We start from the raw sequence: 24,149 nt of genomic DNA, 5'->3' as shown, positions 1-24,149 counted from the left end.
TAGAACTTGTTCTTTGCTAATTTTATAGATAAATCAGATTCTGTTTGTAAAGGTCACTTTTAGCGTCCTAAGTCGAAAAGCCACGCGACAGAGATAATTGGACCCACCTAGCGTTGGGGCCATAAACGGCCGGAAAGATCAAAGGAGTAACGGTTTCGTTTAGGGGTCAATGTGTGTGCTACGTGTCGGCCGGCTTGGGAAAAAAATGTAAACAAAGGATGGACGCGAATGTAAGCTACGTCGGCGGGAAATAGGGCGGACGTCTTTGGAAGCTCTCAAAAAAAAAGGAAGGAACTGATTGGTCGCAGGTGGTCGCAGCAGGATCCCTTAAATTGAAAGGGTGGCGGAAAAACGAGGAGAAAGGGCGAGAGACTGGATACATGGTGGTCTCTGACACTAGGTAAGCCTTCAAGGTGTATAGAGAGAGCGTTCTCCTCTTGGAAAGTCCTCCGGAAAAAGGTTAGTGCAGAGACGGACGGCCACGCGGTTGAGCCATCTCCGGAAAAGCGACTTGAGTTCCCCGGAGACTAACAGTCCCCAACAGACAAGCCGACTAGCGATACCACATCTTTGTTACATAGCGTATGTAATGTTGTTGAACATTGTACATCTTGTAAATATTTGTTGTGTAAATAAACTGTATATATTTACTTGTTGAGTGTGGAGGTGTAGCTTTCCTCGAACCATCTTACGGACATTCTCGAGTCGCAAAACCCAACTCGAGACGATTCATCGTAAAGATCGTGACGGATATTAAGGATCTTCACTCTGTGGCTCATAATTTATGCTCCCATTTTAGACCTGACAAACCTGTCCAAACTTATGACAGGCTTGTTGAAAAGTTTTTTATTACCTACTAAAGGAGTAATACTGTCAAAATACTAAAACAATTTTATTTATTTTTTTGGAAATCATAATTTTTCAATTATTTAATGTTTATTGAAGTAACTTCATTTTATTTTCAGAATACACCCAATTGTTAAAAAATCATTAACCAAAAAGTATTTCTTTACTCTAAAGATAAAAATGATTTAAAGTATGAATCAAATTTAATAAAATAAATATATATAAGTATAACAAATATACAAAGGATGCAGATGATAGTATCTTTCAACTAAGCAGGACATACTAAAATATAATTTGCATTATAATAAATTTGGCAATTAGGTTTGATTTGATTTATCCATTTCTATGCTTTGATAAATCTATGCTCATATTAACATTTGGAGAAATTTTGATTGTAACATTTTTACTTTCTTCAAAACTACCATCTGATTGATTCAAAGTCAGTCCTAAACAATCAACATAATTTAGTTTCAACAGAAGTAAAATATTAAGTCTTCCTTCTTCAAATTCTTTACACAGCACAATTACATCTGCATTTCTTGATAATGTTTGATACAATATACATCATCTGTCTAAATCATATACTGGATATTTAATATCCTGAACTGAAACAACTACATGCTGATCATCATCAGATGTAACAAACAAAAACAGCATCAACATTAGAATGAAACTGATATTCAAAGAATTGGAACTGAAAAGGAGGCTTCACATAACCATTCAAAAACCATTTAATGCAGTATATTTCTGCATTAAATTATTTTGTACAATTGCAGTTCAAAAAAGAGTAATGGCTTCACATAAATAATGTTTTAAAAGTTGTTGTTTTCATTGGTAGAAGACAATTCATACATACATATTACTCATAAATATAGTATAACTAATTAAATATTAGCTATTATTTAATTTCAAAGTAATTTAACTCACCATGTTTATTTCCCTGCTGGTTAGAAGAATTCAAATCCATTCCAGCAAACTGAAAATATTTAAAATTGATACTTTGAGAAATTTCATATATTTAATTTTGTTAATTGATATATTCCATTCCCTGGAATTTAATGTTTGTTACCGTATGGTACCTTGTTTACTGTTCAGAATACAGGTATTTGTCAACTTATGACCTATGCTGCCACTTACAACTGATCGATTTTACAATTTGACTGTCAACTGGCATGTCTGACAATGACTTAATTCTGCAACTTCCACATCTGGCACTGCAAACTATGCCCACTTGGGCATACATACCAATCATTTGTCTTTTGAGCAAACAGTTTATATCTCTTGCTCTCTCTTCTCTGTTTGCCCTGAAGCCTGCCCTCCAAAAACATTTGCCCTTATCATTTTTGAGTGTTTTTAATAATTTCCATGACTATATTTTCTTTTAATGTTCTTTGATGATAACTACTTCCTGTCATACTTAAAAATTACACTAGCATCCAGTTGGTGGTATAAACAGAAATTTTAACCCTTATGAAACAACAGTTAAACCTAGTTAAGATGTTTTCCTGTCATTCAAATTCTGCATTCCTATCATTTCACCAAAATACATGTTAAAAATATATGATATTAGAATAGCATAAAATGTAAAGGCCAACTTACAACCAAATTGATTTACAATTGGTTCCTTGAAATCAATTACAGTCTTAAGTCAACAACTACCTGTATTCCTCCTCAGAAGACCACCTGAACACTATTTACTATATTTTAATTATTTTAATGTACCCCTTACTGAAAACATTGAAAAATGAACATATTTCTTACCCACTAGAATAAAGTTAGTTCTCATGAAATAATGATGTCTCTCTAGTGCTCATTTAAAACAAGTTACTATATAACATCTTTGGCCAAAATCACACATTTTATTTTTAAAATTTATATTATTTCTTTTGTCAATATAATTAAATTTTTATACTAAACCAAACAATTGCCATAATTAAATTAGGCTGTTTACATTAAATTCTTATTATTTAACAACCTCTAGAAAATATTTTTTTTAAATAAAGAAAATGTGTTAAAACATTTCTTTATTTTCAAAAAAACCATTACAGCAGAGGTACAGTACAGAATATGTCAGATCATACAAATGAGGTTCAGTGGAAATTAAAGCAGTCCTGGGAAATCTGAAGTATAAAAATAACACTACTGCAATATCTGCCCAAATGGAATAGCATCTCAGCTAAGCTTATTACAAAATTATTACAAAAATTGCTTTTAGCCCTTGGTATAATTAAATTAAATTAAATATCTACAAATGTGAGGCAGATTATATTAAGGGCTTATCAACCAGTGATAATAGGCACAAACACTCAGGAATCAAAGTAAAACATTTAATAAAAACAAAAAGGGGATGTACAGTACAGTAAAATTGACTGCGTAAGTATGAAAACAGAAAATAGTTTGAAATGTATTTTGGGTCTTTCTATTGGAAAATAGTCCCTCTTCAGTTGGTAATATACTTAAAACTACACAAGATAAAGATAAACACACCACTGTAATTGTACAAGCAGTAAGCATCATCAATGTAGACAGGTATAAAAAAATCTTCAGTGTTTCAGGGTGGTGTGATGTACAGGGTATTGATACGTACAGTTATAAGTTACCACATTTATAGGTTAACAGTTATGAAATAATGTTATACAGACAAATTATATGTTACCAGCCAAACCAATTTCAGGCCAAACTAGTTTGTCCTACAAGTGTCAGGATATACTAGTTTAGGCTAGGACAATCTAGTTTTGCAAATACTTTAGGCTTAACTAGTTTGGCCTAGGCCGAACTGATTTAAAATTATTATTCAAGTATATTAATGGTTAAAATAAAATTAAAAGGCAATCAATTAGATGAAACAATATTTATTCAAACATAGTCTACTTAATTATAAAAAATGGTATTGATTAGAAGTGACACTACATTTGTACAAAACTATAAAATAAAAATAAGCTAATCAGTACTTATCAGTTTGTATTTTTTTATTAAGCCATGCACTTTTAAAGGTAATTAACTTTCGAAAATATTTTCAAAAATTCAAACGAAATAATAAAAATAACTTTTAAAATCAAACTAAAATTAAAAATGAACTTATTTGTGTTTCTTAATGTAGCATATAAAATATTTAATCTTTTATTTATTTTTACAGGGTGGGTTAAAGTGTACCTAGGTAACCCAATGGCGGCGCTTCCGACTGTTTGTGCTCCCGACGGACTCCTCTCAGAGAGGAGCTGCCGGCAGGCAGCCCAGTGTTTAACATCACTAGTTATTGATTCACAGTAGTTCTTGAACAAAAGAAAAAAGGAAACGTCTACTAAAAATGTAGTTAACCTAACCAAACCAACCCCGAACTGAAGCACCGCCATTGGGATTACCTAGGTACACTTTAATCACAGGGTGTACTGTGGTGGCATTTCGAATTACACAAAATCATTTTTTTTTACACTGGCACCTATTTGTAGTACATAAATCAGTTCAGCCTAGGTCAAACTAGTTAAGCCTAAAGTATTTAGGCCAAACTATATTGTCCTAGGCTAAACTAGTATATCCTGACACGCGTAGGACAAACTAGTTTGGCCAGTAACATATATATACCAAAAACAGTAAGACGACAGAGTGAAGGTGGCTTTAAATCTTTGTTCCATCTCCTCTTAATATACCAGATGTCAGTGTTAAGTCTATTTCATCATTTAATAGATGACCTTGTGATTGATAGATGATTGGCACTTTCAACTCTGTCATCTTACTGTTTTTGGTACGTATATAATTTGTCTGTATAACATTATTTCATAACTGTTAACCTATTACTGCACTAACCTATAACTGTTCGTATCAATACCCTGTACGTCACGCCACCCTGAAACACTATGAAGATTTTTTATACCTGTCTACATTGATGATGCTTACTGCTCATACAGTTACAGCAGTGTGTTTATCTTTATCTTGTATAGTTTTAAGTACATTACCAACTGAAGAAGGACTATTTTCCAATAGAAAATAGTCTGAAATGCATTTTGGGTCTTTTTGTTTTCATACTTATGTAGTCACTTTTACTGTACACCCCCCTTTTTTGTTTTTATTACATGTTTTACTTTAATTCCTGAGTGTTTCTGCCTATTATCACTGGTGTTTGTGGCCCTTAATATTATCTGCCTCACATTTATAAATATTTTAATTTAATTATAGATATTAATTGGGGAAATTACCCAAAACATAAGGATTTTGTTTTAAAAGTATAACTGAAACATAGTTTACTTTGTTTCTAATCAATTTAGTCACTTGTTACATTGCCACCTACTTACACTGTTATATGCTTGCAATAAAGACAAATCAGTCTCAATTACTGAACCACAATTTTGATTTTTATGAAAACCAAAACAGAGCTTTGAAAAGAACCAAGAAAAAGAAATTATTTCAAAACACTTTTCAACATTATTTAATGAGTAAAATTTCATGTTGTCTTAAATTAAAATAAAATATTCAATTATTCCTTGCATAGGAAAACTGCATTTAAAAACTTTTTCTGAAATGTCTCTAGATTTAGATTAAATAGCTAAATAGCTATTACAGAAAATGCTTTTAGCCCTAAGTATAATTTAATTAATTAATTAAAATATCTATAACCGTGAGGTAGATAATAATAGGGCTTATCACACCAATGATAATGGGCACAAACACTCAAGAATCAAAGTAAAAACATTTAATAAAACAAAAATGGGATGTACAATAAGATGATTACAAAAGTATAGAAACCGAAAAACCAAAATTCATTTCAGAATATTTTCTAATAGAAATTAGTCCCTCATCAGTTGGTATAACAAAAGGTTTTAGTACAGTCAAACCTGTTTTTATGTGGTGGATAGGGACCACATAAAAAAACGCATTAAAAAAAAAAAAAATTGCACGAAACTTCATGAGTGGCTATAAAAAATAGTTTTCGCACACAATTAAAAAAATATTTTTTATGCGGTCAATAGGGACCGCATAAAAAAAAGTCTCACATAGAAAATAACTCAAAACCGTACGAAATAGAATTTATTGACAACAGTTGTCAGCACTTGACTGCATCATCTCGTCTATCGTCTGTTTTACATATTTTTGTCCAGGTGGTGTTTTGTTGACTTAAAAAATAAATTATTTCATTTTTCGCATATTCATGCAATAATATTACTATAATAAGTTCATTTATGCTATAATAAGTTTATTTAGCTATAATAAGTCAACATGAGACATGACAAATCACACGAGACTAGTCGCCAACTATACCACACAAATAAAAAAATCGCACAAAAAAAACCGCACAAATAAAAAATCGCACAAAAAAAAGACCGCATAAAAACAGGTTTGACTGTATACTTAAAAATTATACAAGGTGAAAGAATAAATTTGAAATTAAACTAAAACTATGCCTAAAGCTATACAATATAAGCTAAATAGCTGTTTTATCATCATTATATAAACATTATTTTCCTTCATTTTTCATATTCTTTTCTTAGATTTATTTTAAAAATAAAACACATTAACATTGAAATTTTAAATATATTTTAAATCATAACAATATGGTTGTGTTTTTTCCAATAAGAATAAAGTCAGTAACTTTTGGCAAAAAATTGGTGTGCTTCTTAAACAATTTTTCAGAAAAAAATTGTACAACTGTAATCATAAAAAATTGGGACATCAAAATTCTAAAAAAATAGGTCATTCATGACATTGATGACAACTGCACTTTTATTGCTATCAATCAAAAGAATTACATCAAATTTATAATTGTATTTGCTATCCTGTAGGATGCATGTGCTTATATTAAAGTGTTCTTTTAATTTAAAAATTTTCATATTAATTTAACAGTTTAATGTTGCACAGTAAATTATACAGTAGGCCTATTTAATTATTTGTTCAATTTAATTAAAATTTTCCAAATTACATAGTAATAATTAACTGATTCATAAATTGTTACATTTTGTGTGCTAGTGTGCAATAATTTTTAGTGAAATTTTGTAGATGTTCTGAAAAAATTTTCAGTTTTGAAAAATATTCTGTACCTCTGCATTAAAGAATATATTATGGTACCAGCAGCAAAAATCTTAATATAAAGAACAATAACAGCACAATGTAGAATCCCAAAGGTTTGAATATTTCTCACTAAGAAAAATGAATGACCAGTATGCTTATATTTTCTAAATTAATTGTTCTGGATGCAAAGACCAGAGATCCAGGTAGCATAATTGGAAATGCTACGGCATGGTAAGCAGAAGTTGCAGGTTCTAATACCACTCTGGACAAATCTTTACTTTCAGAATATTCTAACTTAAAACTCTATTTCTAATGATTAAATTTAACAGTATATGGCAAGTTAACCATATTTCTCCAGTCCAAATTATTTTATACATTAATTAACTATATTATGGCCTAAGAATATGACTTTATAATTTTATTAAATGCATGCAACAAAGATATCTTCTACTTGTCACTTCACAAAAATTGAGATTATGACCATGACATGCAACTTGCCAAATTTACATTGCACATATTATGTGAAATATGACTGCGAAGATGTAAAAGTTTGAAACTTGTTAAAATTCCTTCTGTCACAAATGTCAGTGGAAATAAACATGTAATAGGAAAATCATTGTCCATTTTCAACAAGCATTTATCATATTCACATGCATCATCATAAACACTGTTTCCTCCTCTTGGAAGTATTATGCCTCAGCACACTGGTTGCAGAGCTCTGTTCTAGATAACAAAATGTTATACTGTAAATTTAACAATGAAAATTTAATGACATTAATGTTTTCAGTCTAATAAAACCAAAAACATTAGTGTAAATAAAGTTTCATTATTAAATTTATAAAAATTTTTATTTGTTAAATAAGTATCCAGTTACTAATATACAAGACACTATGAAGAAACGAAAGTATAATAATCCAATAATCGCCTAAATATTCGAGCTATAATATGGCTACAATCAAATAACTAATACAAATAAATTTGGTACTAGAGGTAAGCGTTAGGCACCATCTCTTATCTAAATTAATAATTATAATTTAATAATTTAATGAATAATTTAGAACCTTCTGGAAGAAAATAACTGACCCGGAGCTGGGCTTGAACTCGCAGCCTCCGCTTGCCGTGTGGTGCACTACCAATTGTGCCATCTGGACCCCAAGCCAGCCATAACTGAGTGTGCAGAAGGCATAGAAAAGCTGCAGATACGCTATGACAAATGTTTAAATTTGTATGGCAACTACGTAGAAAAATAGCTAAGGTATCATATGTATTGTAAAATAAGTTTTGTTTTCCACGAGACATGGGTTCATTTCTATTTAAATATCCATGTTCTAGTTTTTGTTCTGCGTTCCATCGCTTCTATTTTTTCATATCGTCTGAAAAAGAACTATTAAGGTTCAAAAATGTTTACGATATTTTTTCTGTCATTTCACCAACACCGATAACAGGTTCAGGTTAAGTTTTGTTTCATTATCTTAAATGAAAATATCTAGAGAAACAAACATTCTTTACTTTTAGGATGACCTTCGTAATTTAAAAAGTAAATTTTTTATTCAGAAAATTTTGAACTGAAGGATATAAAACATATGGGTTGCTCAAAACATGTCAACAAAAAAATTGTCAAATTGATGTATAATACACAATACATATAACTAAACACACTACAAATAAAGTGAAAGAAGTCCTGAAAACACATGTGCAAGAGACAAGAACAAGAGAACTTGAACAAGAAGAGGCAAAAGAACAAGGTGCACAATAGATTGTGTTTACACTTTAAGTGCATTTTTTTCACTGTGTGCAGTTTGAACTTTGAAGCATCAGTCAAACTCCAAAGTGAATTTTTATTGAATTTAGCATTGTTTGAAGTATGAGGTACCACTGTATTCAGAATTATACTTTCTACATTATGCTGACATTTATGCTGATGAATAGATCTAAGAGAAGATTCAACATCTATAGGCTCAACATCATTTTATAATCATAATCTTCACAAAATGTAGCCTCATTTTCAGATTAAAGTCTTTGCTTCAGGCCAGACAAGTTTAATTATCTGCTTATTCATCTGGATTGATATAAGGAAAAGTTAAATAAAGAAAAAAGTGCACAAAAAAAATTCAAAACAAATTCCACATAAACTTACACCTCTACACATGTAATTGACATGTGATGCAAAACCACTCATAAATGAAGACACTGAGAAAAAACAGAAAATGATCATGTGTGTATACTCAAACTGTTGTGGTTATCTTGTTTACTTTGTAAAAAAGTAGCATTGTAGTTATATTCAATATGCAAAAATATTGAAAGAACAAGTCCTAATAAAATAAAAATACAATTAATCATGTTTCAAAAGAAAAATAATTTGGTAACATTGAACACATTTGTCAGGTAAAGAAAAAATTTTTCTAAAGTCCCTCAAAAATTTCTTGTCATGTATGGTTCTATTGTCATTTTGTCAATTTTACCTTGAGATCTGCTCATTTACCTCCTGAATCATCAAAGTATTCATTAGTCTTCTTGGAAATGTACTCTTGGCAGACAAATACCTTAGGCAGTTTTCAGACAAACTCATCTTATATTACATTACATTCAGCCAATCAAAGAAGGCATTATTTGTAATACATTAAATAATGCCTTCTTTAATTGTATGTAATATAGAATAATGTAAGAAGAGTCTGTATAAATACAGCTTATTCTGTCCTTCAGGATAAGCAGTGGAACATGGTAATCCAACAATAATTTCAAAACTTTTTATATATGATATTCACAATCTTAATATTGGATGAGCTTTATTAATGCTTTAATTTATTAATTAAAATTTTTATTATTATTAATCAACATACTTCTGCCTATTATTGTCTAATGATCATGAACTTGTTGCAGATATGTTCACTTTTATGATAACAGAAATTTGGAGTTTGTCTTTGTTTTGAATAATAAATTTACTTTTCCTACTCTCACTCAGACTCTATTTAACTGTAAGACACACACACCTTTATGCTGAGAACTATAAATTTAAATTTAATCATAAACAACAAACGTTTTCGGCCACTCCACTGGCTATCATCAGGTTAACTATATTCGAATACTATTTCGAACAACCCGTTCAAAATTGAAATAGATTACAATAGAACTCACAGCGCTCAACTACGTAAACCAAATGTAATATAAATAACTTAGAAAAATAAATAAAACAAAATAAAATAAAACATGCCAATGGTACATGTAAACATAGCAATATCTATATATCTATAGGCAATCATTTGCGCCTAGTTAATGTGTTCTTGTGACTTTTTTAATTAGAAACTTCCAAGCTGATGGTAAAATGGTCACATCTTTGTAATTTAAGCATTTTTTGGTTAAGCTGGACTTATAAATTTCACATTTTTCAGTTGTCGCTGCAAGTGTCGGCGAATGGACAGGTGTTATGATTTTGGCTTCTTCCCATTTAACAACGGATCCCTCCGTCTGCGCCATTTTTGCTAACGTTGTTGTGCATTTACTTTTCGTCACATCATATCTGTGTTCTCTTAAGTCTTTTAGTTAGGCTTCTCGTCGTAACCCCGATGTATTCTTTCTCTATCCCTAGTTGGTCGTTGCTGTACGGTATCGAGTACACCCCCGGCTGCTCACTCCGTTTAATTTCTTCCTTGTCGTTTCTTAGTAATTTATATATCGAGGGAGCTCTTTTGTACACAATATTGCTGTTCCTGCGGCTCGCAATACACTCCATAACAGAGGATAGACGCTTATTATACGTGAATTTCGTGATGCCGTTTGTAAGATCTCATTTTTTCTTGTTTTTCTTAGGATTCTTGTACGCTGCAATCAAACGTTCAACCGTTCTTGGACCATATCCCAGCATCTTGGCCACTTGCCTGATTCTCTCCAGTTCCCGCATCGTATCCATTATGTTTGTTGTTTATGATTACATTTAAATTTATAGTTCTCAGCATAAAGGTGTGTGTGTCTTACAGTTAATAAATTTACTATGTTCCATTGCAATCCTGTAAATAAAAAAACCCAGCAATGAGTTGTGTAACTTTCCCAACTGTTATGAAATTCTATTTAACAAAATACAGTGAAATATCGGTATGACAAATTCCAGTTTAATAAAATTTTCAATGTAACAAATACATCTTAAATTCCCACCAATTTCCTATTCAACTAAAGGGAAAAATGTTTCAGTTTAACAAATACCATTATAAAATAAACAACTAAAGTGCCTTTGACCGGTGTGCTGCTTCTCTCAGTAAATCAGAGTACTTCGCAAACGTTTTCGAACCTTGTCGAGTTCTTCCTCAGGTGTAACGGAATTCTGTGTTCTAAAAATTTAAATATCCTGTTGAAGTTGACCGTTGTTTTAGAAAAAAAAACTGCATTCTGGAATGCTGTCGAGTGTATCCGATGTCGTCATATTAGACTTGCACGTTAAGAGCATAGTGCTACTTCAGGGGTTTGTTAAGGAAGGCTGATGATAACTTGATTTCATTTTTGAAATTGATACAGTGCGTATTGCTGCGGGTGTTGAGTAATATGTATACAGCTTGGAGCCATTTGAGGTAATCTTATCGAAACATGGAGTGAATAATTCCAGCATGGGTGAATAGAGGCTCTATCTCTGAGTCGGATGTGCCGGAATTATTCACTCCATGTTTCGATAAGATTACCTCAAATGGCTCCAAGCTGTATACATATTACTCAACACCCGCAGCAATATGCACTGTATCAATTTCAAAAATGAAATCAAGTTATCATCAGCCTTCCTTAACAAACCCCTGAAGTAGCACTATGCTCTCAACGTGCAAGTCTAATATGACGACATCGGATACACTCGACAGCATTCCAGAATGCAATTTTTTTTTCTAAAACAACGGTCAACTTCAACGGGATATTTAAATTTTTAGAACACAGAATTCCGTTACACCTGAGGAAGAACTCGACAAGGTTCGAAAACGCTGCGAAGTACTCTGATTTACTGAGAGAAGCAGCACACCGGTCAAAGGCACTTTAGTTGTTTATTTTAATTTCGCTCCGGTGTTTATCCTAAATACCATTATAATGAACATTTCAGTTCACATAATAAAAACTGTCCATAATGAAAGAATAATTTCATTGTAATGAAATCTATCTAATGAAATCAAACACCAAATAGTTTGTGTTTTTGCTTATTTCCAATTTCTTTAATACAGTAGAGTCTTGCAATTTCGAACACCGCTAATCTGAACATGTTTCAGTCAGTGAAGAGGAAATTTTTTAGCTTGCAAAATATACATTTTTTTTTTGTATTTTCCAGTTGAATTTAAAAGGTATTAATGGTACTAAAAGATTTCGAATTCCACAAAAGAAAAAAAATTGCATTTAATTGTAGTACTGTATTAATACTGTACAAAATTAATAAATCAGTGTTTGACATGACCTATTAAAACAGCAGATCTATACTATACTTACACATAAAAACAGAAACAAGTCATTGATGTGATGGATCTATATAAACCGGACCTGTTTTACTGTTTGCTTCTGCAATATTTCAGCTTTTCAGCTAATCCAAACAGGGCTCTGTCCCAATTAGTTTGGACTAGTGGGAATACTATAATATTAGCTACAGCTGATTTCAAAATTCTTATCCCTTTTTTTCAGAAACTTCTTTATGATATCCTGAATCAAGAAGCGAAGCCATCTTTGGAAAGGTTTAAAATTCCTTATCTACTTCAAAATTAAGTTTCTGGGCATGTTGTAGATTTATTTCAGCTAGTAGATGTTATAAAACATTGGTTGCTATGGTTACCTACTTTGTTGATTTCCCATGCATATCATGTATAGGAATTCTCTTTACAACAAAAAAACAATGTGCTCAAATAAAACTGGACTAACTCTCCATATTTAGCAAACACACTTAAAATAATATACATAATAAATTTTGTTATGTATAAGTATCAACATCCAATAACCCAATTTTTGATTAAGACCAAACAATCTATTGAGAGATTGTTTGGCCTTATATTATTTTTACTATGTAAATTCATTAAATACTTAAAATTTCTTTTAATTTCTTATAAAGACATAATTTGCAAATAAATCCTAATACATTAGCTGTTAAAATCAAACATATATGTTCTCTTTTATTTACTGGTAAATTTTTCTATTTTTATGAAATGAATTACTATACTAAAAAACCATGTATATGAAATTTTTTGTCTTCACAAGCCTACAAACAAATCTTCAACTCTGATGTATCTATGATGTTTGGTGTCAGAGTCCACACGAAATTAAATGGTTTGCATCAAGTACAGCTTCTCCTTCAATAAAATACTATTTTGTTTTGCCCCTGACCATACTAATATATTACTTTAAGATATACCTAGGATAAAGTGACCAGATATGTTAGGTTGAAATGCGAGACGCTTCTGTGTTGTAGGAGCTAAAAATGGAGTGGACCTCCAACATACATATATATGTTACAGTAAAAACCCGTTTTTAGTGAAAACGCGTTTTAACTAGTTGAAACTAGTTTTTACTGGTTGTCATTCTTATAACCCGTTTTGTCTAGTTAAAACTAGAATTTACTGCTGTACATGTTTTGATTTTAGATAAAACTAAAATCAAACATTAACTTTTTAACTTTTAACATTAGTTAAAACTAATTTTAGCTACATAAATATGTTTGGCGGAAATAAATAAAGTGATGATTGGGATTAAAACATTTGTATTATTTAATACGATATTTATTGAAAATATTGGTCACACATCTGTGTTATTAACATTAATTAACCCTTTGTCCCTGAAGGCACCGATCGATCGGTACCCTGGCTTTTTAAGCAAAACTTCGAGGGTACCGATTCATTGTTACTTTGGTAAATATCGATTTTTGTAAAATTTATTAACAACAGATATAATCTCGTTCGATATGAAGTGAATAAAGTATAATAATTCATTATATTAGTTGATAGCAGTATAAAATTTTGATTTCAAACAAATGTTTGACATAATGTGCAATAATTTCACAACGAATAAACATACATGCATAAGTGTTATATCGAATTGTACAAAACAATATTCTACATCTTTCTGGCTCAATGCCAGCAAACAACTATGTAACTAGACAATGTTAATTTACACAAAATGTTACAAATCATCAAGTTTGTGTGTCAGTTCTGATATATATTATTTTTTTTCTTATAAATTTTTCTAATAAAATGCATTGAAAAATATCGTATTTAAAACTAAAGATATTAATATGGTAAATGGTTTTTTTCATACAGATATAATGATAATTTGATTTTTGGTGAACTTTTAAAATAATATCGCCTGACTGACCTATATTGCCCTAGGAGGGATCGCAAAATAAACGTAAACAAGATGTCGGGGGGAAAAAGGTTAAAGCGATATGAAATTCATCATACACTATAGGAACGTGTTAGCTGAATGACCTTGGTCGAAACAGTTTTTACTAAGCCATTTTGTTAAAACCCATTTTGTCTAGTTAAAACTAGTTTTAACTCAAATTCATTTTTGACTAGCAGTAAATTATAGTTATAACAATGACATCCAGTAAAAACTAGTTTCAACTAGTTAAAACGCTTTTTCACTAAAAACGGATTTTTACTGTAACATATATAATAATAAAAACTAATTCATTAATAAATAATTTAGTAGAAAAATATGTAAATACATAAATAAACTTAAAAATAACTCTTTATAGAAAAAAAAATTAGTTTTTTTCCACAACTTGATGGTACTGTTTGTATATCTGTCGTGGTATGCCTAGAACGAGGAACGAGGGGCACCCCTACATATTATTTAAATTAGAAATAAATTCAGTATATTGTTATTGCAATAGGAATTTATTATTAAATTATTGATATGAATTTATTATTTATACATGACACGCGGAATGACACCGTTGCTGCTAGAACATCCACTAAGGGGTGTCTCGAGCTACTAGTAGTAAAAGAAAACGACAACTTTGCACTCTTGACACTTTCGAACATGTTGAAAATGTGACATGACCAAATGCAGGACACTTTCCAGGATGGTGTTCAATGCGGGACTAACAACCCAAATCTGGGACGTCTGGTAACCTTAACCTAGGAGCTATTCATTATCATCAGGTTTGTATATATTTGTAATGTTAAACAACAACATACTATGTTTGACCACCATGTTAATATCAAATTGCCCCTACAGTTCACATCATAATATTAAATATTTTAAAAAATATTTTGAAAAATTTAATAACTAGTATTAATTCAAACAACTTTAAACTGTTGATTATTATTATGTATTTTATTTTATATCGAATCTATTATTTACTGATTATGTTTGATGTTTTCCCATTTGTAAGAAATAATTAATTAATAAAATAAATGTGAAGATAACATAAGCATCAGCAAATTCAAATTATTCCTATTTATTTATTTATAACTCACAGAAACTACATAACTTCTGCTAGCTTTCCCTTTGATGTAATCGCAAAGCCATCATCTAATAATTCATACAGCAAAGCAATGTTTACATATTTTGGAAAAAGATTTGCAGTGTTTTACAGGATTTTTTTTAAAATGCCAGCATAAACTTCAACTCAAAATGAAGTTCTATATTTTTCAATTTAATTTTGTATTTAAATTTTTTAACATATTATACTAATGTCCTAACTGGCCTACCACTATTTAAACCATTTGCTTGAATACTTTGTTTTTATAATTTGAGCCTTTATTTTTGTCATAAAAAATAGAATGGCATTTGATATCCTCCAACAGTTTCTCAACAGTAGTATTGGACCATCTAATATTTGCTGTTTTTTGCACCTTTTCGAAATTTTCATAACACACTGTATATAGTGCTAAGAATGATGGGTAAAAATATGTCATGTATACTTGAAATTATTGGATGCTGTATGCCAACTGGCTAAACAGAACTGCCACACAAAAATATATATTGTGTCAATACTATAATGCCAAAGTACTTAAAGACAATTCTAATTGAAAAGCACTTTTACAGCACATGAACAGTGACAAAGTTGATTGAGTTGCCTCAAAATTGCATTAAGTAGAGAGCCAGTATTAGAATCTGTTACTACTACTAACTTATAAATTTAACAAAAAAGTTCAATTTTAAGTTTTAATGAAAACTGATCAGACAAATCCTGCACAGTGTATTATATAAACCTTACTTAAAATAAAATACTAGGTTTACTATGCCAAGTAGGGGAAAAAAAAATAAAGTTTGGATTGAATAACTTACTAATTCAGATAACTCTGATAAATAATATTTTACTTTTCTGTAGAATTTGATAGTAAAAATATGATGTAATAAAAAAATTAAAGCTGCATTTTTATTACATTTGACTGAATGCAAAACTGTCATTATTAAAATAATGAACTAAATTCATGAGAAAGAGATAAATGTAGCAATAAAAATTTGAAAACAATTTGTAAATTTGAAAAGTTAATATAATACTTCTCATTTTGATATCAAAAATCAAACTTCAACATGAAAATGTTAGAAATTTATCTAGAAAATTCTCTTCATGAAGAGTGCATCATTAACATATTTGTAAAGTAATAGATAGATAATTATGTCAACCTATAGAAAAATTTGAAATGCAATTATCTCAACAATTTCAATTGAACAAGTAATATAAAAATAAATTTTTTAAACTAAATTCCTACTTAGGACAACAAAGAAAAATTTTATTTTAGTTACTTTTTATTAAATAATTACAAAGTTTGCTTTTTTTCTCCTCGCGCCCTCTATCGGTCCGAATCGGCATATCACTGACGGGTGTCACAGTTTAAATTTAATTAATTAATGAATTAATATTTGAAAAAACTGTATTAATATCAAGTGTCATCCATTAAAAGTTTAAAAAAATGTATTTGAACTTGAGTGGATGAATAAAAAGTATTTTATTAACGATTAAAAATTTGAACAAGATATATAAATAAATATACAGTAGAGCATCGATTATCCAACCCCCGATTAACTCACTTATCGGTTAACCGACCACGTTCTAGTCGGCAAATTCAAATGTCCACTAGTGATGTGGCGCTACAATATTTGGTTATGTCTTGGCTACTTTATTATTATTTTTGTTAAATTTTTGCATGTTTTAGCTGGCAGCACTGGCTCGACCATGAAAGGGAAGCTAGTATTTAAACCAGGCCTAATACACTATACTAATAATGTATTTTTTCATACTTTTCGGTTATCCGACTTTTCAGTTATCCGACCAACCCCAGTCCCCAATTAAGTCGGATAATCGATGCTCTACTGTATATATATATATATAGAGAGAGAGTGTGAACTAATAGTAGAAATTTAAAAAGAAACCTTTAATCTTGCCAGAATGATATAGTTTTATAAAAATTATATTGTTAAACATAAAATAAGTGAAAAATAATTCAAGTTTGCTTCATATTCCAAGAATCTCATTATATCATCAGTAATGGTTTCATCATAACTACAGAAACATGCATAGAAATAGAGAAATAGAGGATAGTACAAATTCTTTTATATATACATACATACATACATACATAAAGATGAGCATTCAAAATTTATTAGAGCATTCTTTTGAATGTCTTGAATTTTAAAACTATATTTCCTTACTGAAGAGACAATATAAAATAAAATAATCAACCATTCCAACTTCAGCAAAAATTCTTTAATCCTAAGAACGTTTTCAAATGCATTAAGCGTCCATCTTCAGTTACATCTTTAAATTAAATATGAAATTCGAACAAATATTACATAAATTAACGGTACGATTACAATAAATAAATAAATACATAAAAAATAAAAATAAAATAAAATAAACAGGATTATCGTAATTTACAAAATTATGTCAATATTTCATCAACAAATAAAAATAAAATAAAAATAAAACAAAAAATAAAAACGAAACAAAAAACCAACGTGCGGTTTAAACCAATCACGGATTATCGCAGTATTTCTTTACAAATGCCTTCATCCGTCATTAAAGATTTAAAACAATATCAGCTCTAGGATTTATCGTTCTTCTATGTTTAGCCCAAATCATCGCACAAAGATTTCCAAGCTGTGGAAAGCCCATCAGCGTCCCTATAATTAATGCATTGCGTACTTCTCTGCGCTCTGTGGATCTCCAATTTTTCGAAAAACTTTATTGCGTGTCTCGATCTAGTAGCCCTGATGATAGAGGCTTGGTCCCAAAAGACCGTGATGCCTTGCTGCTTAGCATAACTGGCCAGGACGGTACTATCAACTGATTTTTCCACCGATCGCTTGTGTTCATTAATCCTCTTTTTTAAATTTCTCAAAGTTGCCCCTATATATACTAATTTAGAATCGAACCTATGATCCCTTAATGGTATCGAATAAATTCCTGTTAGTGAGTTACGCTCATACTTCATCTTATCATTCCTTAAAAGCTTGTATATGGTCAGATTACGTCGATAAATAACCTGCAAATTCCTACTCCTGGAAATCCTTTTAACTAACGGCTTAAGAAAAGGAATGTAATCAAGGATCACTTTCTCTCTTGGTTGGTTTCTACTCCTCCCACGCGTTCGGTTATGGTCTTTCTTGATGAGAGCATCTAGGTTTTCTGTTCAGATTTGCAACAGTAAGAGGATTAATGAACACAAGCGATCGGTGGAAAAATCAGTTGATAGTACCGTCCTGGCCAGTTATGCTAAGCAGCAAGGCATCACGGTCTTTTGGGACCAAGCCTCTATCATCAGGGCTACTAGATCGAGACACGCAATAAAGTTTTTCGAAAAATTGGAAATCCACAGAGCGCAGAGAAGTACGCAATGCATTAATTATAGGGACGCTGATGGGCTTTCCACAGCTTGGAAATCTTTGTGCGATGATTTGGGCTAAACATAGAAGAACGATAAATCCTAGAGCTGATATTGTTTTAAATCTTTAATGACGGATGAAGGCATTTGTAAAGAAATACTGCGATAATCCGTGATTGGTTTAAACCGCACGTTGGTTTTTTGTTTCGTTTTTATTTTTTGTTTTATTTTTATTTGTTGATGAAATATTGACATAATTTTGTAAATTACGATAATCCTGTTTATTTTATTTTATTTTTATTTTTTATGTATTTATTTATTTATTGTAATCGTACCGTTAATTTATGTAATATTTGTTCGAATTTAATATTTGTTCGAATTTCATATTTAATTTAAAGATGTAACTGAAGATGGACGCTTAATGCGTTTGAAAACGTTCTTAGGATTAAAGAATTTTTGCTGAAGTTGGAATGGTTGATTATTTTATTTTGTCTTGAATTTTGAACATTCTTTTGAATGAACAAAGTAATTATTAGTATTATTATTATATCAGAATAACCCAAAAAGTTTAAGAAAGACCTTTCTTTTAAATTTTGCATGGGACTTTTTAATGATCAAAACTCTATTATGTACAATTTATTATGTATGCTTTAACTTCAAAGAATAAGAGGAAGCAAGCAAATTTTTTTCACAGAAGCAACATTATTCATAATAATGATAAATACTCTTCAAATATTAAACTTCAACATTTATAAGGAATGATTAATAGAACTAATTTGTAAGTACTTAAAAGATTCAGTTAAATTATTGGTCAATAATAACATTGACTTTCATGGAGTTACTTTTAAGATAAAACAAATTAATAATTGAATATATTCTACTACTTAAAGGTAGGATTTTTATCTAATGATAACTTTAACAATTAAATAATTTAAAATCATCTAGATTAAGACTGACTCAAAACAATTCATTACTTCTGCAAACTAGACTTGAATAATTACTAATTATGCCATTTGGAGTTTTCACTCCAAATTAAATGATTTTCTAGTTACATTAACAAATCAACTGCTATATCACCAAACATGTTAAGCTTTACTATGCCAACTGGAAACAACTCTGTCCACAATACCTCAATGGCATTTAGCCAAATTTTACTCACATAGTATACTATATTTATATATAGTACCTAAAAATCCAATTGAACTACTAGTCAAATTATTAAACTTGATAGAATTTGGATGATAATTGATTACATTATGAAAGTTTAGCTAACTCAATCCATTATTGACAATTTTGTTTAATTTTTTGTGGAATAATTATATATTCCATATCTAGTAGTAGTTCATATTCCATTTCATCACCAGCTTAAGATTTTATATTACAACTTTAAATTTTATATTAATATACTCATTATGCAAGTAAACAAAATATATTTTACTAAATGATATTAAAAACTTGTCCAACCTTGTATTGTTCTAACTGCTATAAAAAAAGCAGAATATTTTGCTACAGCAATAGAATATTTATATTTTTGTAAGTCAGTTCTAACTTTTTAATATAAAATCCAGATATTGACTCAGATTGCTCAGAAGTATAATTATTATTGTTCCAAATTCAATCTGCAAGAGTTATGACTGAATCTTTTGTTTTGTGCATTCATTCTGAACACTCTAAATTAATATAATTATTAAACTGATGAAAAAATTACTAATTTTGATGACAAATTCACAATGATTCATTTTTGTTATTAGCATGAAAACTTGAATATTAAAAAATATAGTTTAGTTTACTTTTCTGACCAATAGAATCAATAATCAAAGTCTGATACTTTGTGGTTGTAAAAACTCTCTTTAATATGATTTCTGGATTTACATTATGCAAAACATTACAAATGTTTTAGATCATCATATCATAGATATGAATTTTTATTTATTGGAATAGCTTAACTTGCTTAATTTCTTTATGCAAATTAGAGTTTGCAGCATATTACTGTTCTAAATTTAATCATCATCATCATCATCATCATCATCATCATCATCCTTAAATATAAAAATTTTAAACTTCCTTTCTCTGCCAAGACATTTAGGAATTAATACTATTGATAAAATGAGTCATATATTGAATGCAGTTGATATGCAAGTTTGCATTATTTTTTTTTGTGATAGGCTGATAGTAGATGTCTGGAGATATACATTTGTATTATTTATAAAGTGCATTCCACAGTCAAATTGATTGTACAAGATGATTTAGATCAGTTCACCTTAATTAAGCATAAATTTAAATGTTTACTTATACCATAGAACCATAGTAATCATGAAAAGGGAAACATATGAGAAAGGGCTGCAGGAATACATTTACTTATACCATTTTTTAATAATATTAATAATGCTATATAATAATAATATGCTTGTGATAGCAGATATTAACAATTTTTAATATTAAGTCATAATAAATTCACCAGTTTTCTCATCATCAGTGTTTCCTCTAAGTTGCACTGCCTCTGTATCTAAGTTTGAGCAGCAATTGTGTTGCTTGAGATAGCCCAACTACTGCTCAAAAGACATGACTTGTGCATCTTATTCTTCAGCTTAGAAGGAACATTGTAACCCAAAACTCCTTCACAAAGGGCAAATCTTATCTTGGATCCTTTAAAGTAAAGGTTGCATCCCAAGACCAGAACAAAGCATTTTTTTGTTCAGTTAAAATATTCAAGTGACTGGACATTGTCAAAAAAATGAATGATGACATCATGTGTGGTTTCTCCGAATGGCTTTGTGCAATCAGGCCATGCAGAGAAGCTTCACATGGTTTTATGAAATTCCCATTTGATATATTTCAGATGAAATTTCTTTTAGAGTGATCTTATGAATTGAAGATCACTGAAAATACAATATCTAAAAGCAAAAGGTAAACAGGAGTTATCTTTATCAATGTATACAAGCATTCAAAGAAGCATTATTTATCAATAAGTACTGAAATATTTTTTAAAAAATCTATGTACAAAACACTGTTACAAAATAAAGACTTAATCATCATTTGAAAATTTTAGTGGAATCAATAAAAGAAAACTGAATACAACTTTTCAGTAACATATCTTCAGTTTCACATACACAAGATGAGACAATCAAGAGATTATACTGTTTAAACCATCTATTAATGCTGAAAAATTGAAAAGACAGAACATTAAAATGACATGATGATTTGTTAATAGAAACAGATTATTGTTAATAATCTAAAAGCAAATATAGTTATTATGGTGAAAAAAATGAAACTGAAAACTAGAATTTACAAAAGCAGAAAAAATATTTAATGCTGCATGAAAGTTTTAAGTCTTGATGTATTATGATAGAATTCAATTTTAAGAGACTAACTTTGATATAATATTAAAATTATGAAAAAAATATATACATTTGAAATATTATTATAAACAATAACAGATAAAAATATGTTTCAATTATAAATTTCTGATATATTTAGGGATTTTGCAAATAAAAATATTTTTGATACAAAGTATTAACATAATTCAAGTTTTATCATCATTAATATTCAGATGAAAACACTACAAAAAAAATTATTATTAATTATAGGACTATTTATTTAGCTCATAAAAATAGTAAATATAACATTACAGCAAGTTCACGATATTTTAAATGTACAGAGTTAAGTAAACAGCAAGGTTGCAGCCGAAGTTTTCATCTCTAAAACGTGAACGTCGAGCACCACTTACAAGATAGTTGTGCTCGACGTTCACGTTTTAGAGACGAGAACTTCGGCCGCAACTTTGCTAATAAATTATACAACTTTACTTCCATTATTATTCAAACTCGATTTTATATGAATTTTCAAATTAATCCATCTACCTTTAAAGTTTCATAATATTAAATGGAAATGAATTACAATAATTAAAAGCAATAACTAATAATCATATTCCTACTTCATAAAATTGGATCAATTAGGACATTTCATACTGTTTTAAAGAAAAGGAAAAACAATGAGAAGTGTCATTTTACAGTGTTTAAATAAATAAATTTCTTTTCTTAACTAAAACATTGCAGAAAATCAAACCGAAATTGCATAAACGTCATTATTTGATCACGTGACCGGAAGAAACCGGTTTCAATAATACAAATATTACACAAAATAAAATTACAATTTAGCTTACAATGTACTTACATTATTGTAAAGCACCCAGCAAGTAGCCATGTCGAGAGGAACTGGTCGACTCCACATGTGAATCGGTAATGTTTTGTCCCAAGTCGAACTCATATGCGCCATCTTTAATTTGCAGGCAATTTGCGATGTCTTTTTATTGACTGGTTTAATCAGTTTATATCGAATACTAGTGTAATATTACGTTCGAAATTTATTACTTATGTTACTATAATTTCAATTTAATATTTACTTTTATTCATTACGTCCCATTTCCAGTCTGTTTCAATATCTTTTGTCTATTGACGAGTCTTCCCGTCACTTCCGACTGCAGTTCGACGTCGTCAAGGGTATTGCAGACGACAAATGCATTGCCTTCCAATAACAAAAAATAGCCCAATTTACGTTAAATCGTTATTTTCATATTTCTATTCAATAAATTAAATTATATATCTATATGTATTAAAAATATTAAAGTCTTCGACATTATATTTATTTTTTTAATTACTTGACACGTAATTTGTACTTGGCGTATTTACGCATTAATTACAAAAAACAATTTAATTTATCGTTCTGTGAAATAATACAATAAAACGATACAGTGTTTCTCTTATAAACAATATTTTTCACTTAGAAAAAAGCATATAGTGTGGATGAAATACATTAGAACACCTTTTATACTTTTCTGAAGAGATCGAAATGGCTTACAACCGAAATGACGCACCAGAATATTGCAGAATTAATCGTTTTTTATTACAAACTCACAATATTATAGCTTTTCACAAATGTTTAAAAAATCTAGCTTTTAATTTACGTTTTTTTTACGCACAGTAATAATTTCTATTGCACATATTGTTTTGCCACAGTTTATCTTTACTGTGACATAATACTCCACATATTGTTTTGTCACAGTAAAGATAAACTGTGACAAAACAATATGTGCAGTAGAAATTACTGTGACATTTGTCACAGTAATTTCTTTTGCAAATTCTCGTTAAATAAGTCTCTCGCAACTTAGGAACCCAATCTTTCAACGTTTTCTGCAGCTCTTCGTTGCTGCGGAGCAATAATAAACGCCGAAAATTATTGTGATACCCTTGAAAAATTAGGCCTATGGTACACTATTCGAAACAAAAGACATGGCCTACTGAGTTCTGGAGTAATTCTGCTTTCTGCTATATTTCGTTCGCAGCATACAGGAATTGCTGATAAAATGAAACTGGGAAATGTTTAAACACCTGCCATATAGTCCTGCTCTAGCACGAATTTCTGACTTTCAACGGTTTTCGAATATGGAGAAGTTTTTGGATGACATGAGAGCGAACGCGACCACGCGAGTGGTCGCGTTCGCGGGCTTCCGGACTCGGAATGGAG

The 24,149-nt window shown here is 30.0% G+C and overlaps 1 protein-coding gene across 3 annotated transcripts in view; it reads right to left on the bottom strand.

The window, feature by feature from the left end:
* Nucleotides 1–23,135, bottom strand: part of LOC136982160 (ATP-dependent RNA helicase DDX3Y-like) — a 114,006-nt gene extending 90,871 nt beyond the window's left edge. For all 3 annotated transcript variants that reach the window (XM_067278586.1, XM_067278587.1, XM_067278588.1), the window contains exons 1-2: nt 22,800–23,135; nt 1,774–1,822 (exon numbers count right to left, since the gene is read on the bottom strand). In XM_067278586.1, the coding sequence (XP_067134687.1) occupies nt 1,774–1,822; nt 22,800–22,901 (151 nt within the window). In that variant the 5' untranslated portion in view covers nt 22,902–23,135. The remainder of the gene's footprint in view (nt 1–1,773; nt 1,823–22,799) is intronic.
* Between the last annotated feature and the right edge of the window lie 1,014 nt (nt 23,136–24,149).

This window comes from Centruroides vittatus, unplaced genomic scaffold, assembly GCF_030686945.1.
Source record: "Centruroides vittatus isolate TY-2023 unplaced genomic scaffold, ASM3068694v2 contig_815, whole genome shotgun sequence".
Taxonomy (NCBI): Eukaryota; Metazoa; Arthropoda; class Arachnida; order Scorpiones; family Buthidae; genus Centruroides; species Centruroides vittatus.
The sequence above is the reverse complement of the archived record's forward strand: the minus strand, read 5'-3'. Positions and strand labels throughout refer to the sequence as shown.